Here is a 13,887-nt window from a genome sequence, read left to right as displayed (position 1 = left end):
TTAAAAATCGTGTTTTATGGTAAGTAGAATTTTTAGAATATTTTGAGTGATTTTAATTTATATAAAATACTAGTGATGATGAATGATGATGTGGTCGCGAATTCGTCCGCGTGGAATTTCACATAAAAGTTATTATTCAGTTCGCAGAGTTATAAAACAAATAAATTTCTAAAATAATAGTAGCCTAAGTTACTCTTTACCACATCAGCTATCTGCCAGTGAGAGTACCGTCAAAATCGGTCCAACCGTTTCAGAGATTGGCCGGAACAAACAAAGTTATTTTGGTATAGGTACCGTGTATACATTTATATGCATTTAGTAAAAAGCGGTTATTTTAATATAACAGATAGATACTCCAATTTTATTTATTTGGAAATAGGTACACACGACATCTTTTCACATAAGCTCTTACACATTTAATGAATGAAATGTAAAATAATTTTTAACGGACAAAATCTAATGAAGAAATTCTATAATTCTCGGTCGAAATCTACATATTAATACCTCGCCGAATAAAATAAGTACTGACATCACCATTCCGAAGGCTAACATAATCAGCGCCATAGAGAATTCACGCAGAGTAACAGAGAATATACTACTGTCGGGTGTGTGGACGCAGGGAGGTTTGGGCTCATCCCATACCGACCTCAATCTGTGCATCAAGCCTGATTCAAATACTTTACGAATGCTGAAACAAAACACATCATAATATTATTTGTTGTCATACTCATAGAACTGCCTGTGTCTGTAGATTAATATTTTAGAGCTTATGATACTTCGCGCGCGAGGGGTAATCAATTAAACTACACACCACAAAAAAAAAACACTTGATTCGTCTTTATTGTATTAGAAAAATGTAATAATTTAAAAAGTTTAAACAAGTTTTACTTAATTTTGGACAAAAAAAAAGAAAAAACGTATGACATTCCAACTCAACACAATAAAGAAAGATAAGCCGCTTTTACTTTATGGACTTTATACAATACATACAGACTTCATCTCATATCGACTTTCTGTTCTTTGTTCACAATATCTAATTAAAAATCGGCCAAATGCAAGTCGGACTCGCGCACGAAGGGTTCCGTAGCATTGACTTGGTAAACAACAGTACCATTTATTAATAGCGAGCAAAAAATGGCTTTTTTGTATGAGAGCCCCACTTAAATATTTATTTTATTCTAATTTTATTCTTTATTATTAAAGTAAAAATACAACTGAATATTAATTATAAATATTTCAAGTGCCTACCTGTTGCCATTGTTTATATCGAGCAAAAAAGGGCCAAAAAATCGCATTTGTTGTATGGGAAAAAAATAACCTTAAAACCCTTCAATATTTATTTTATTTTGTTTTTAGTATTTATTTTTATAACGGCAACAGAATCACATAATTTATATATAAAAATTTCAAATGTCTAGCTATCGTCGTTCTTGAGATACAGCCTGGTGACAGACAGACGGACGGACGGACAGACAGCGAAGTCTTAGTAATAGGTATCCGTTTTTACACTTTGGGGCGGAACTCTAAAATCGAGGTTTAAGAAGCTTTATGAAAATATGTGATGACCAGTCCTCTTACCCAATCGTTATATGTTCTTTATAAGGCGAACCCTTTTGTAAAACAGCCACCATATTCTGCGGCGGAAACAAATATATCTCGTGGGCATCGCATATCTCCCGTTCACTGAAAGTCCTCCGCATGATATGGTACGCAGTTACACTGTCCACGTGGTAGGCGAAACCACCTTTCTTCACTAAATACATACCATATTCTGGCTTAAAGAAGTTATATTCACGTCCTGTCACTATCTTCTGATGATATAGCTCTACAGCTACCGAGTCCTTTGTACGCTATAATGTAAACATTATTAATTCCAATCTATTAAAAGTTATTTTTAGTTGTGCGGTGTTGTTTTCTCTGTGATAAAATACCCATACCTATATACCATACCTACCTTAAATTAAATGGGAGCACTCTTACTTTTTTAACTAAGGTAAAATCCAAAAGGAATTAAAGGGCGTGTTTATTTAGTTAAACAAGCCTCCTACTAAAATAAGTAAAATTATGTCGGTCATGAGTAACGTTTTGGATACACCCAAAATTTATATTTCACTAATTTTTTTTTCTAATAGTGGTTTTATCCGCTTTAAGACATTTGTCAAATTAGTTGACATGCTTACTGGTCTTTCCTTCATCCTTGTCATAGCTGAAGCTGGTTTTCTCTTTTAATGATATGCTAAAGCAAAATGAGTATTTTAAATCAAACTAGTAATCAATCAGCCACTTTATTGTATCACCAGAACCTAATGTTAACTAAAAATAAAAAAGTACCTCCATTGATAACCTTAGGAGAGGCATCGCGTTTTTATGTGACAAATTTATTTAGACTGTAAAAGTTTTACAAGGAATAACTCCTGTTGACCAGTTGGTTGGATAAAATTATAATGTGTTCAGAATACCTTGAAAAAATCTTTATTATACAGGACATCTTCTACTCCTACTCTGAGATTGCTTTTTAATAAATCCTGAAGAGTTCGAATACTCTTAGGAGGTTCACGCAGCAATGTAGAGACTACTGTTGCGTTGTAATACTGGTACAGAGTGAGTGTGAAGACAAAGGTAATAAAAATTAGTAACTTTATTGATAACGAATTTCTTGTTATAGTTGTTCCTGCAATGAAATGTGTTATAAATTACAGAATACCAACATAAATCCCATGATCGTTTATAGAAAACTCACTTATAAATAAATTATCGTTCGTGTTCTCAAACAAAAAAAAACTTCTTCAAATTAGATCGACAAGTAGGTACCTATGATACACAATTATTAAGAATAACTCAAAAAGAACTCGTCAGATCTCGCCCAAATTGAAATGGGAGCACACGAGGAGCATCAAGTTTTTGAATAAAAGGTTACACACCTTAAAGTAAGTACAAACTACATAAGCTTCCAATTTTGAAGTCGGTTAAAACAGTAAAAATAATTAAGTGTTTAGGAATTTACAGGTTCTAATCCTTGTAAAGTAATTTATTTCGATTTTAACGGTAATTTATTCCTATAGGAAAACACGTTGGCGCAACGGTGACAGTACTGGTTTGTGACTGTTGCACTGGCGGTTGCGGGTTCGATCACCACACATGACAAGCATTTGTATTAGCCAAACAGATGTCTGCCGTAGTCTGGGTGTTTGTGCAGTCCTTGTGGGTCTCCCCACCGTGCCTCAGAGAGCACGTTAAGCCATCGATCCGGGTCGTTATCATGTACACCTGATAGCGATCGTTACTCATAGTAGAGAATATATCCGCCAAACCGTATTGGAGCAGCGTGGTGGGTTAAGCTCTGATCCTTCACATGTGGAAAGAGGCCTATGCCCAGTAGTGGAACATTACAGGCTGAAGCGTAAGCGTATATAGATATAACATGTTATCCAGATACGTATACAAAAAATATTTACCTTGTTGACTAATCGCACTAAATATAAACAGAAACGCTGCAGAAGTTGAAGAGTCATCATCTTCGGGTACTTTTAAAACTTTTATTTTAAGCATAATGCACAGAATTGTACCAGCGAGAAACAAAAGCGATAAAATGCAATACCAAACTGCAGAGGTTAAAGGCCGAGTGTATATCGAATAAAAACCACCAGGATACTTGGGGTGACGTAGAATAAAACAAGGCCTACAAAGAAATAAAATATAATATAATAATGCTTTAATAACCAGTCAACTTAATAAACTTGAGTTATAATTAATTATATACTCTGACACCCCTTTTTCTGATTAGGTACATGAATGCCACGTATATGATTACCTTGATTGCCATGTAGGTGATGCATAGTCGATAACTTTTGCTCTATCTGACCTATAAAATATAGGCGTTCCGCCGATATCGGCCTCGCGTTTCTGTAAAGCACCAACAACACCATCGAATGTGCCGTTATTTAAATACCCCCAAGAATTGGTTCGTTGCAGGATGTAACTGGCAATTTTTTTATATTAATTATAATATTATGTTAATCAAATAATTATATTGATGTTAAGAATTACTTTACCTGTAGTTGTATATATTTTGTAAATATTTAAGCAAAGTATAAAATTTTATTTTGTGCAATGAATCGACTATGAAACCTGGCTTTGTATTAGATAAATAATGTTTAAAAGTTTGGTTAACTACTTGATCCAGAATGACTATAGGACATTTTAAAACCACTCCTGTTAAATCCATCCTGCGACTTTGATTTACGTGCAACTTCACATCCCAATATCCTAAGTAGTTAATAACAAAAGAACCATGTGTGTAAAATCCTCTACTAAATAGTTCGTATAGGTAGTAAATACCACTTTTATTATCTTTTGAAATTAGTATAAAATCGGAGTTGATCTCAATTGGGTAATTTGACAAAATATTCTTCGTATCAACTAAATTAGGAGTTTCAATCAGCCATGTGTATGATCGTCTAAAAAATCTATTGTCACTGTTTTCAAAAATTTGGTACCATGACTCGCATGATGCGTCTACTATGAAACCAATATTGGAATGACTAAAATATCCGTTATGGGAATAATTCCGATCTGTTTTCAAACTAGTGACTTTAATATTACTTTCATGGAAAGCTTTTTCAATTATAAGTAGTTTATAATCATTATGACAATACAAAATAACTCCGTTTTCAATACTTTTCGATTTAAAAATATCTATAAATATGGATACCGTCGAAACTAAACAAATTTTAGAAAATATCACTAGCATTATCAAATTCATTTTTAAACGTGCGTTTCCTTTGAAAGGTAAGACATGGTAAGTAGTTAAGTGAAGGCAGAAATGTTTCTGTATTATTAAATTACCTCTGACAGGAAAATTAGTGATAAGTTTTTACTGTCACCAGAAAATTGTAGAGATTAATGATGGTTATTACTATTGACATAAAATTGTGGTTTCGAAGCATAACAAAGTTTTTGTTCATCAGAGATTTTTAGGAAATTCTATTACTATTATAAATGCGAGTTTGTGAGGATAGATGTGTTTATGTGTATGTATGTTTGTTACTCTTTCATGCAAAAACTGTTGGGCCGATTTTGATGAAACTTGGTACGTAGATAGCTGGAGATCTACAATAACACTTACGCTACTTTTTATACCGACATTCCTAGTGAATTTAAAAATACGCGAGTGAAACCGCGTGGCGCGGCTAGTGACTAATAATTGTCGATAGTTCCCTTTTAACTTATTATAAAAAAAGCAAATTTGTAAAATGTTCATATATTTTTATGGTCCTTAACTCCTTATTTTAATAAGGCTATAAACAGAGCTGAACAAAATCTGCCGTTTAACATTCTACTGCTTTATTATTTATTAAGCTGCCTAGTGGGGAATCAAATCCGCGACCACCGACATTAAAGTATGTGCTGTGCGAGCAGCGTGCACCATAGCAGATAGCACCATAACATCAGAGTTTTATCTAGACCAGTGGTTCTTAACCGCTTTGTGCAACCCATTTGACAAAATCTCTGTTTTGCCATGGACCACCAATTATCTGGGCATAAAATTAGAAATATCCATTAGTAGTTAGTTAGTTGTGGGCTCGATTTTCCGCATTTAGCCTCAAAGCCGGTCCCATATGCGTGAATGGAATCGAGCTGGGCTGTAAGCCGTTCAGCTGTTCAGCCAGCCCAGCTCCTTCCAGAAGCTCAGAACCCTCCTGGGGCGTTCATAAGCTTTTCGGAGCGTCCTTATTTCCCTAAAGATGGTTGCCCGGTGTGTGGCCACTCCCTCGCATTCCAGGATCACGTGGGCAGTTGTTTCTTCAGCAGCCTGACATATAAAGAGGACTGTCCGTTGCATTCATAATAAATAGTTGATGATTGAGTACCATGTGGCCGGTAATCGTACCAACAACTATTCTGATGTCCAGACGGTTTAGACTGAGTCTGAGCAGTCGGCACGATAGGTGCAGTGATACTTCCGTGAGTATCATTTTGGACTGTCTACAGCCGGTTTGGTTTCCCCTCACATAATTGTTAAAATAATTGTAAAAAAATTTGGTAGCTGTGCATTGATGACATTGGTGTGGACATTTGGTGCTGCATTTGTTATTAAAAAAAATTCTAGACAAATATACACCAATAACTAGATTTACATGAACAAACAAAAAAGTACAGTCAAATTGAGAACCTTCTTCTTTTGAAGTTGGTTCAAAATAGCACTTTTGTATTATTTCACAAAATTGTTAGATTTATGTATATTTTAATTTTTATTTAATACTAAGTATTATATTATGGAGGGTATGGGTTGGTGATCCTAGGTGCATATTTATCATTGTTTGACATTTTGACAAAATTGTATTTGAATACATTAAGATAAACAAAGGCATTGTTTTAATTTGTATTTTATTTATTAATTATTAAGCATTAAAAATAAATAACTTAGCACAAACATGTTTTAATAAACATATGTTGAGAAAACATCTTGGAAAGGAAATTCAGCCTTTTCCGGTACCAGGATATCAGCTAAAAAGCATGCAGTTCCTGCAGTGCCTTCATATAAACTTTCAGGGTTATCAGGGAGCCTTGCATCTCTCAAAAACTCATCAGTATTCAAGAAATCAGCAAACCGCTTGGCTCTATAAAGGTGTTTATCCTCTCCTGTTAATCTATAAAGAAGGAGAAATACATACCCATTGCCAGCAACACCATGACATATACCAGGGCCTTTAAGAAGCAAACCCTTCTGCCATACCACCTCTCCGGCTTTGATGCAGGCGTTAAGAAACTTTGGATCTTTAAATACCAAATATGCTTTTGCCATTAAATAGATAGTACCAGGTGCTCCGTGACACCAGTGAATAAGCTTATGTTCTGACATACCAATTTCTTCCATGCAACAGGGCCAGTTACCCTCATTAGTTTGTAAGGAAGACATATATTGCACCGTAGCTTTAACATCCTGAGCTGCTGATTTATTGTAGTCGAAATAACCAGGCACAGACAAAAGCATCTGTAAAATAAAACTAAGCCCATGGGCGGCACCCAAGTATTCAGTATTATAATAGTGATACATCAGCGGGCATGGACTTCTGTGTCTCTTTGAATATTCACGACCAGACATAATTATCATGTCACAAATTTTATACAATTCTTCATTGGTAAAAATCTGAGCTTGTATCTCACGGCTAATCCATAGAGCTCCAGCTAAATACCCAGCCCGGCCAACGAAAAACTCGTCACCACCACATTTTAGGAACTTAGGGTTTAAATAATAATTATACAGAGACTTATATGCTTTTATATTCTCGGAAAATTGATTATTTCCTATCTCCTTCATTAAGACCGCAGCAAGCGCGAACGTTCCAGCATCGCCAAGTAGAAACGAAGTTTTCTCACCAACTGATGTTTCTAGTGCAGGGGAGAGATATTCTATTGCTTTATCAATATAAGTACTTTTATTTTCTGATAGTAAAGGGTTTTTTGATAAATAGTAAAACATAAACGAAACCCCGCTAACCCCGACATATAATCCTCCCTCTACATTTTTTTGTGTTGGCTGTAGTCTCTTCGTTATGTTAGCTATAATTTCATTAATATGACCAATTATTTGATCCTTATTCAACGCTAATACTTCTCCCGACTTGTAATCTTCGTACGGATTTGGGAAATAGCGTACCATTTTCAGATCAAAGGGCGATAACACAGATAGGCAATGACGTAAGGGTCGAAATTTAGGAACCCTTAACAAAATATTAATCATCAATTAAACGTCCACTATATTTAAACAAATATTCTTAGACGGTTGTATTATATTTTTCTACGCTTTCCATTGTTTTTATTTTAAAATAATTTTACTAAACGTCAGTTTCAATCAGTGTGACCAGATTTCATTTAACGAATCTACTGCTTGTGGAGGTTAAAGACTACTAAACTCTACCAAAAGAGAACGAGAAAATACTAAAAATCTATTACTACATTTCTTCGCTGTTGTGTTACAACGAAGAAGCATAATTGTTCTCTTGATTATAACGATAAAACAATAAAATTAACAAAGAAAACACCATAAATTAGATAAATCATGTTTATAACTTAAAAATAAAATCTAGAGAAATATAGGTATTCTTAAATTGTGATCGAGTTATGATTTTTCTTCTTATGTTGGTTAGCACAAAACTGTTTTGAGTCCATTAATTTGATTTAAAAGCCCTATTTCTTAGAATCTTTAACCTATTCTACTTTTTATTGATTTTGTGTTTCAGTCGCAATTGATAACTGTGAGAAGCCCTTACATTCCAAAGACAATAATATTCAATCTTTAGTACCTATGAAAGACAGCTTAGATTGTCTTGTTTAATAAGAGGCCAATATAAAATGAATCCGGGAATTACCATTTATGTAAATTTAGATCTATGTATAGTTAAATTTAGGTACAAACAGTGTTACAAACCTAAAAACTCGTATAATTTAATTTTCATGTGCTAAAATGCAATAAATCGGGAGATTTACTCCCTAAAATTGTTTTATCGGTATTTATTCACCAAAATCGGGTTTCACCGGTAAATCGGTAACTTTTCATCACTGGCTCATGGCACGAATGGTTACAAAAAGACTAAAAATTAAAAACAAATCTACCTAATCATTTTTTTAATACATGTGGAATTCTCTCAACAGCTTTCCCTCTCGAATACTTAATATTAGAAAAAAAGTACCAGAATAGTTGAAAAACGCGAATTCTACCAAAATATGCCAAATAATTTTTAACTACTAGATACTGTTACCGCTACCTCGAAATCTACCAAAAAAGTAAAAATCTACTAAATCTGGTCACGCTGGTTTCAATATTATGGATTTGCCAGTATAAATAAAGAATACAAAAATATTTTTAGACGTAGCCATCCATAGAAAGCTAAACAATAAACAGAGGACTTGAGATCTAATATAAATAGAGGCTATAAAGTGTCATATAGTATGAAATAGACTTTAGTAAATACTAGTTAATAAGTAATTCAGTTTTATAAAAATATGTTACATTTTAATGACATAACAATATGATTATTGAATAGAGCTCAATTTGTTTGGTTACTAAGCAACTAACACCAATTCTGATGAAATGGACCAAAACTGCCTTCTAAACGAATTTAAAGAGTAATATGAAAAGGGGCCAATTGAGTAAAACATTTTATACTGTTTTAAATATATGTTAAACTAATGCCTATCACATCTAGTCGTGGAAATGTAAACATTAGACATATTTTATTAAATAAGTTTTAAGAATTCTGCGATGTAAATTCTCATATATTCTCTAGGTAAGAAGAATAGCGTTTCGTGCGAGAGGAAGGTCTGCGCAGTCTTTTGATGCTAGTGGATCACGAGTTGATTCTGGAGCAGCTGGAGACGGACGCCAGTTTCTTCAAATACGACCTGCCTTGGCAGATCCTCGTACTACTACTTTACAACATTCCATCACAACATTGTCCGGGTATAATTACTTTTTATTAGTTTTTGCAGTCAAAATAGGCTATAGGCTTTATATTTAGAACCCTCATTTTAAAGTTATATAGGTTAGTTATTTTTTTTTGTAACGAAATTATGTCGATAAATGGTCTGATTTGGAAGTTAGATAGGTTGGGGTTATTTTTTTTGTAACGAAATTATGTCGATAAACGGTCTAATTTGGAACTTAGATAGGTTAGGGTTTTTTTTTTAAGAATATTATGCCGTTAAACGGTCAAATTTTGAACTTAGGTAATTCGGCGGTTCTTAATCTAAAGCCTTACCGACAAAATAATAGGTATTAATTGATCAGCATTAATTTATTTCGTAATTGCTTAATGATTACTACAGTTGAACGAAAGATTTGCAATGTGAGACGTACTCTAAATAGAAAAAAAAACATTCTGTTTTTTGAGTCTATAATTATAATATTGCAAACTTATTATTCACAGAAGTAATTATGTGTTTAAAGAAGACGTCAAAGATGATACTCTTAATTTGCAAGCTGTTGGAGAAGGTAAAGTACAACTATCTCGAACACCACAGGAAAAAGATCGCTTACCTGATAGAATTAGTCTGGACAGGTATTTAAAATATTTAGTTATTAGTTAGTTAGTGTTAAATTTGATCATTACCATACTTTTTTGATTTACTGATAAGATATTTAGATAATCTACTGTGTGTTATAATTCAATAATATTTCCAGACGTGGTCTTTCGTCAATACCTCACATAGTTGGAGAGCCAGGACTGCGTTTATTATCCCTTCAACATAATTTGATAAATACTTTATCAGGCCTTTCTCCACTTGATTTAAGTAAACTTGTTTTTCTTGATGTATATGATAACCAAATTGATAAAATATCATCACTTGAGAGACTTTTCAGTTTAAGAATACTTTTAATGGGCAAAAACAGGTAAATCTTACTAAGATAAAATAATAACATGTTAAATACAAAAGTACATCTCACATTTATAAAAATTGCAGAATCAAAAGGATTGAAGGATTATCGAATCTTCTAAAATTAGAAGTATTAGATTTACATGGAAATAGAATTACAAAAGTTGGAGGGTTATCAAATCAGAGTGAACTTAAAGTTCTTAACTTAGCAGGTAATCAAATGAAATGCATTGGTAAGACCGATCTACAGGGCCTTATATCATTGAGAGAACTAAATTTAAAACGAAATCGCTTGAGAAAATTACAAGGCTTTCAGCATACTATTAAATTACAAAAATTGTTTCTTGGAAATAATGATTTGCAAAGGTGATTTTTTTTGTAATTTATTAAGCGCTTGATGTTTATTAAAACGAAAAAATTAATTAAGTACCTTTTAAAATTTAGCATAGAAGACGTAGCGTCTTTAGCTGAAGCCACAACACTAACAGAAGTTTCTTTGGATAATAATCCTGTAGCCTTAGGAGGTGATTGTACGCCATTTTTGGTATCTTATCTTCCGAATTTGGTCACATTAACTAATATGCACGTAAGTGAGCAGGTGAGTACTGTGTCAATGTTTGGATTTCAATAGATTTGTTATTTCTTGAACTCTCATTAAGTATAATGAACATAATAGCAAACTACTGAAAAATCGCAGTCTTATTATTTTTTGTGGTATATAGGTGCGTAGAGCTGCAATGGCTTGGCGAGGTAATAAAGAAGCAGCACATGCAGCTTATTGTGCACTTAGTGGTTCTGCACAACAAGCCGCTCGTCGAGACCAAGTAATTCATAATGCTCGAACTAATTGGGAATTACTTAGGTTCTGTTTTCTTTTTTGATATCTCATACTTTTATTAAAAAGTTTCGTTATATGTTTGAACTTGCTGATCTTGTTGTTAGTATAATACAGGAATGTTTACAATTTTCAGGTCAGAAAACAAGTGTTTTATTAATACAAGTAGTGCGGTCAAAAAAGATGATATTGAAAAAGAATTTGAACAATCAAGTTCCACTACTACAGTTACCGAAACTGATGCAACGCAAACCGTAGAAACAGCTGTAATTCCTGATTTAATAGCATCTACAAGACACGTAGATGCAGATGACTCTGATTATAAATTATTTAATAACAGTGATACAATTATTAAAAAATCAGATACCACAAGTTTTAAGCCTTTACGAAAGTTACATAGAAGTTCAACTGCTCGCAAACCTTCAGATAAACGAGTAAATTTTTCAGAACGAAGTGCTTCACAAGACACAGATGCTTCACATTCAACGTCTACTAGTAGTGATTTAAGATTACCGCCCATTTTACTGCCTATAATATCTTCACTAGAAAATGTAAAGTTATCAGATAATTCTGAACCAGTACTTAAACGCTGGGAAAGCATTTCAAGTGTAGAACCTATAGGCGATTCTTCGTTTAGTTCCCTACCTTCATCAACAAGTGATAGTGATGATAATACAAGCAAAAAACATTTCCAAAGAGTACCCACAGTTTTAAGAAAACGAGAAAATTTTGGTACTATGCGTTCTAAGTCTGTTTGCGATCCAGAAAGCCGAAGAGTCAAAGGAAATTATAGAAATTTTGACAACAGTGAGAATGTCAGTAATATCTCGTGTAACACAAACGTAGGTTCTGTTACGACATCATCAACTTCAGGAAGTGACAATAACAGCAAAACTTTAAGGAGACAAGGATCTTTAAATAGCAGATTAAGCAATAGAAATATTCGTAGTGCTACAGTTGCAAGAAGAAGTGAAAGGGCCTCCTCCAGTCATCGAGCCTCAACTGCCAGAGTTAAACCTAGTAAAAACTTAGCAAGCTTAAAATCATCAGAACCTGTACCTAAACAAGTCCCGCTTTCTAAAGATAGGGAACAGGGGGTTGATTACTTAGTTGAAGTAAGCGACGGTCTTGTAAGTGCGTGGGGTGCTGGTGCAGTGCGTCGTTTGTCACGTGACTGGGAGTGGGAACGAGCAAAGACAGTTACAAAAGCAGCGTTTCATTATGTGCACTTTAATGCGGTTGCACAGTCTTTACCAGAACTAAAAGCCAAGTAATATTTTAAAAATACGTCATCAATATGTATTTTATGCCTGCCATGAATGAAATAATTAATTATATCTTTTCAGATTCCCAAATGTAATACATGTGTCAGTGAGAGCAACAGGGCTTCAGTATTTAGGACAATTACATGCCTTAGCTGAACTGAGAGGAATAACAGGTCTAACAATAATGCCAGAAGGTAACCCAATATGTATAAAAAGTTGGCGTGAATATGCAGTATATCGACTTGCTCATTGGGGTCTTAAAGAAATTAATAATGAACCGGTAAATGATACTTGTTGCTTTAGTCTTGAAATATGTTACCTACTTCACAACATAAACTTTTTGTCTGTTCATTTACATATAAGGTGACAGATGAAGAATTGAAGGCAGCTAATCAAACATTTAACGGTTTAAGCGATATTGTGCTCCGTGCGCTTCCTGATGCACCGTTGCAACCGTTACTAACACGATTAGGAAGAAGTGGCAATTGCCTAGTCAGTGCTAAGACTTGGCTAAGAGGAACTGATCCAGCATTACGCGATGTAATAGCTAAAGAAGCACTACAATATAAAAAGAGTCATGTTTCTCAGGTAAAAACATTAGGCTATTTATTCAATTATTTAAAAAAATGTATTCAAACAGTTTTTGTTATAACAATCTATTAAATAATATATTTTGATATCATGAAATTTTTTTTGTAAATAACATGTTATCATAAAATTGATAATACGTGAACAGGAAGATATGAGTTGGAGAGTGCGTGGTCGTGGTCAGTTATCACATGCGATTGAGCTAGCTTGTGGTGCGGCAATACGTCTTCGAACACTTGAACTACAATGGCCGACCATCTTCGTAGAAATGATTGAAGAAGTTTTACAAGATTTTACTGACATGGAGGCTCATGTAAAGGATCAGATGCGTTTGCTCATAGATTCTTTGTGATAGTCTTTGTAAACAGTTTTAACAATGTTATCAAATATTATATGAACTACAAATAAGATTTACTTAATAGAAATCAAATAAATTCTCAAGAATGACAATTCTAATTGAGTGAAATGAAGGGCACAAGCAATTATAGTACAATTTGCTACATTAAAGAACAGATTTTTGCAAATATTTGTATAAGCACAAAACACTTTAAATATCAAACTTAACACTTTCGCGGACAGTACGCGGTACGCGATAGTACGTCAGAATGTAAGATTATCATATGGCATATCGTACCATGACGTTAAGAAAAAATACGATATTGTACGCCACATCGTTCATTTCCGATAAACTTTACAGTAAAAATCCTAATATGTGCACCTTGTGTCACAACATATCCAATACTCTAAACTTTACTATCACACTGAACAAGTATTTTGCGTATTTCAAAAAGATGGACAGTTAGTAGGTACTGTGCGGCAACG

The 13,887-nt window shown here is 33.8% G+C and overlaps 2 protein-coding genes across 2 annotated transcripts; one reads left to right on the top strand and one right to left on the bottom strand.

The window, feature by feature from the left end:
- Positions 1-351: 351 nt before the first annotated feature.
- Positions 352-8,033, bottom strand: LOC123661888 (ionotropic receptor 75a-like). Its single transcript, XM_045596823.1, has 7 exons — positions 6,976-8,033; positions 4,053-4,719; positions 3,812-3,979; positions 3,456-3,679; positions 2,460-2,671; positions 1,579-1,850; positions 352-688 (listed from the first exon to the last, which is right to left on the bottom strand). Exons 1-7 carry the CDS (start codon positions 7,742-7,744, stop codon positions 457-459), a joined length of 2,544 nt encoding a protein of 847 aa, XP_045452779.1. The 5' UTR covers positions 7,745-8,033; the 3' UTR covers positions 352-456.
- A 1,159-nt stretch (positions 8,034-9,192) lies between these two features.
- LOC123661419 (leucine-rich repeat-containing protein 49) lies at positions 9,193-13,417 on the top strand. Its single transcript, XM_045596381.1, has 11 exons — positions 9,193-9,219; positions 9,291-9,463; positions 9,930-10,061; positions 10,184-10,393; positions 10,465-10,743; positions 10,822-10,975; positions 11,100-11,239; positions 11,349-12,482; positions 12,559-12,757; positions 12,841-13,065; positions 13,214-13,417. Exons 1-11 carry the CDS (start codon positions 9,193-9,195, stop codon positions 13,415-13,417), a joined length of 2,877 nt encoding a protein of 958 aa, XP_045452337.1.
- The last annotated feature ends 470 nt before the right edge of the window (positions 13,418-13,887 follow it).

Source organism: Melitaea cinxia, chromosome 17, assembly GCF_905220565.1.
Source record: "Melitaea cinxia chromosome 17, ilMelCinx1.1, whole genome shotgun sequence".
Taxonomy (NCBI): domain Eukaryota; kingdom Metazoa; phylum Arthropoda; class Insecta; order Lepidoptera; family Nymphalidae; genus Melitaea; species Melitaea cinxia.
Note: the sequence above shows the minus strand (reverse complement) of the source record. Positions and strands in the feature narration are given on the sequence as shown.

Excerpts from the sequence above, each read along its gene's own strand:
- LOC123661888 (XM_045596823.1), bottom strand. The coding sequence starts at position 7,744 with ATGATTAATATTTTGTTAAGGGTTCCTAAATTTCGACCCTTACGTCAT. Across the intron at positions 3,680-3,811 it reads TCACCTACATGGCAATCAAG|GCCTTGTTTTATTCTACGTC; the intron begins GTAATCATATAC and ends ATTTCTTTGTAG. Across the intron at positions 2,672-3,455 it reads TAGTGCGATTAGTCAACAAG|GAACAACTATAACAAGAAAT; the intron begins GTAAATATTTTT and ends ATTTCATTGCAG.
- LOC123661419 (XM_045596381.1), top strand. The coding sequence starts at position 9,193 with ATGCCTATCACATCTAGTCGTGGAAAT. Across the intron at positions 10,062-10,183 it reads GATAGAATTAGTCTGGACAG|ACGTGGTCTTTCGTCAATAC; the intron begins GTATTTAAAATA and ends TAATATTTCCAG. Across the intron at positions 10,976-11,099 it reads ATATGCACGTAAGTGAGCAG|GTGCGTAGAGCTGCAATGGC; the intron begins GTGAGTACTGTG and ends TGTGGTATATAG.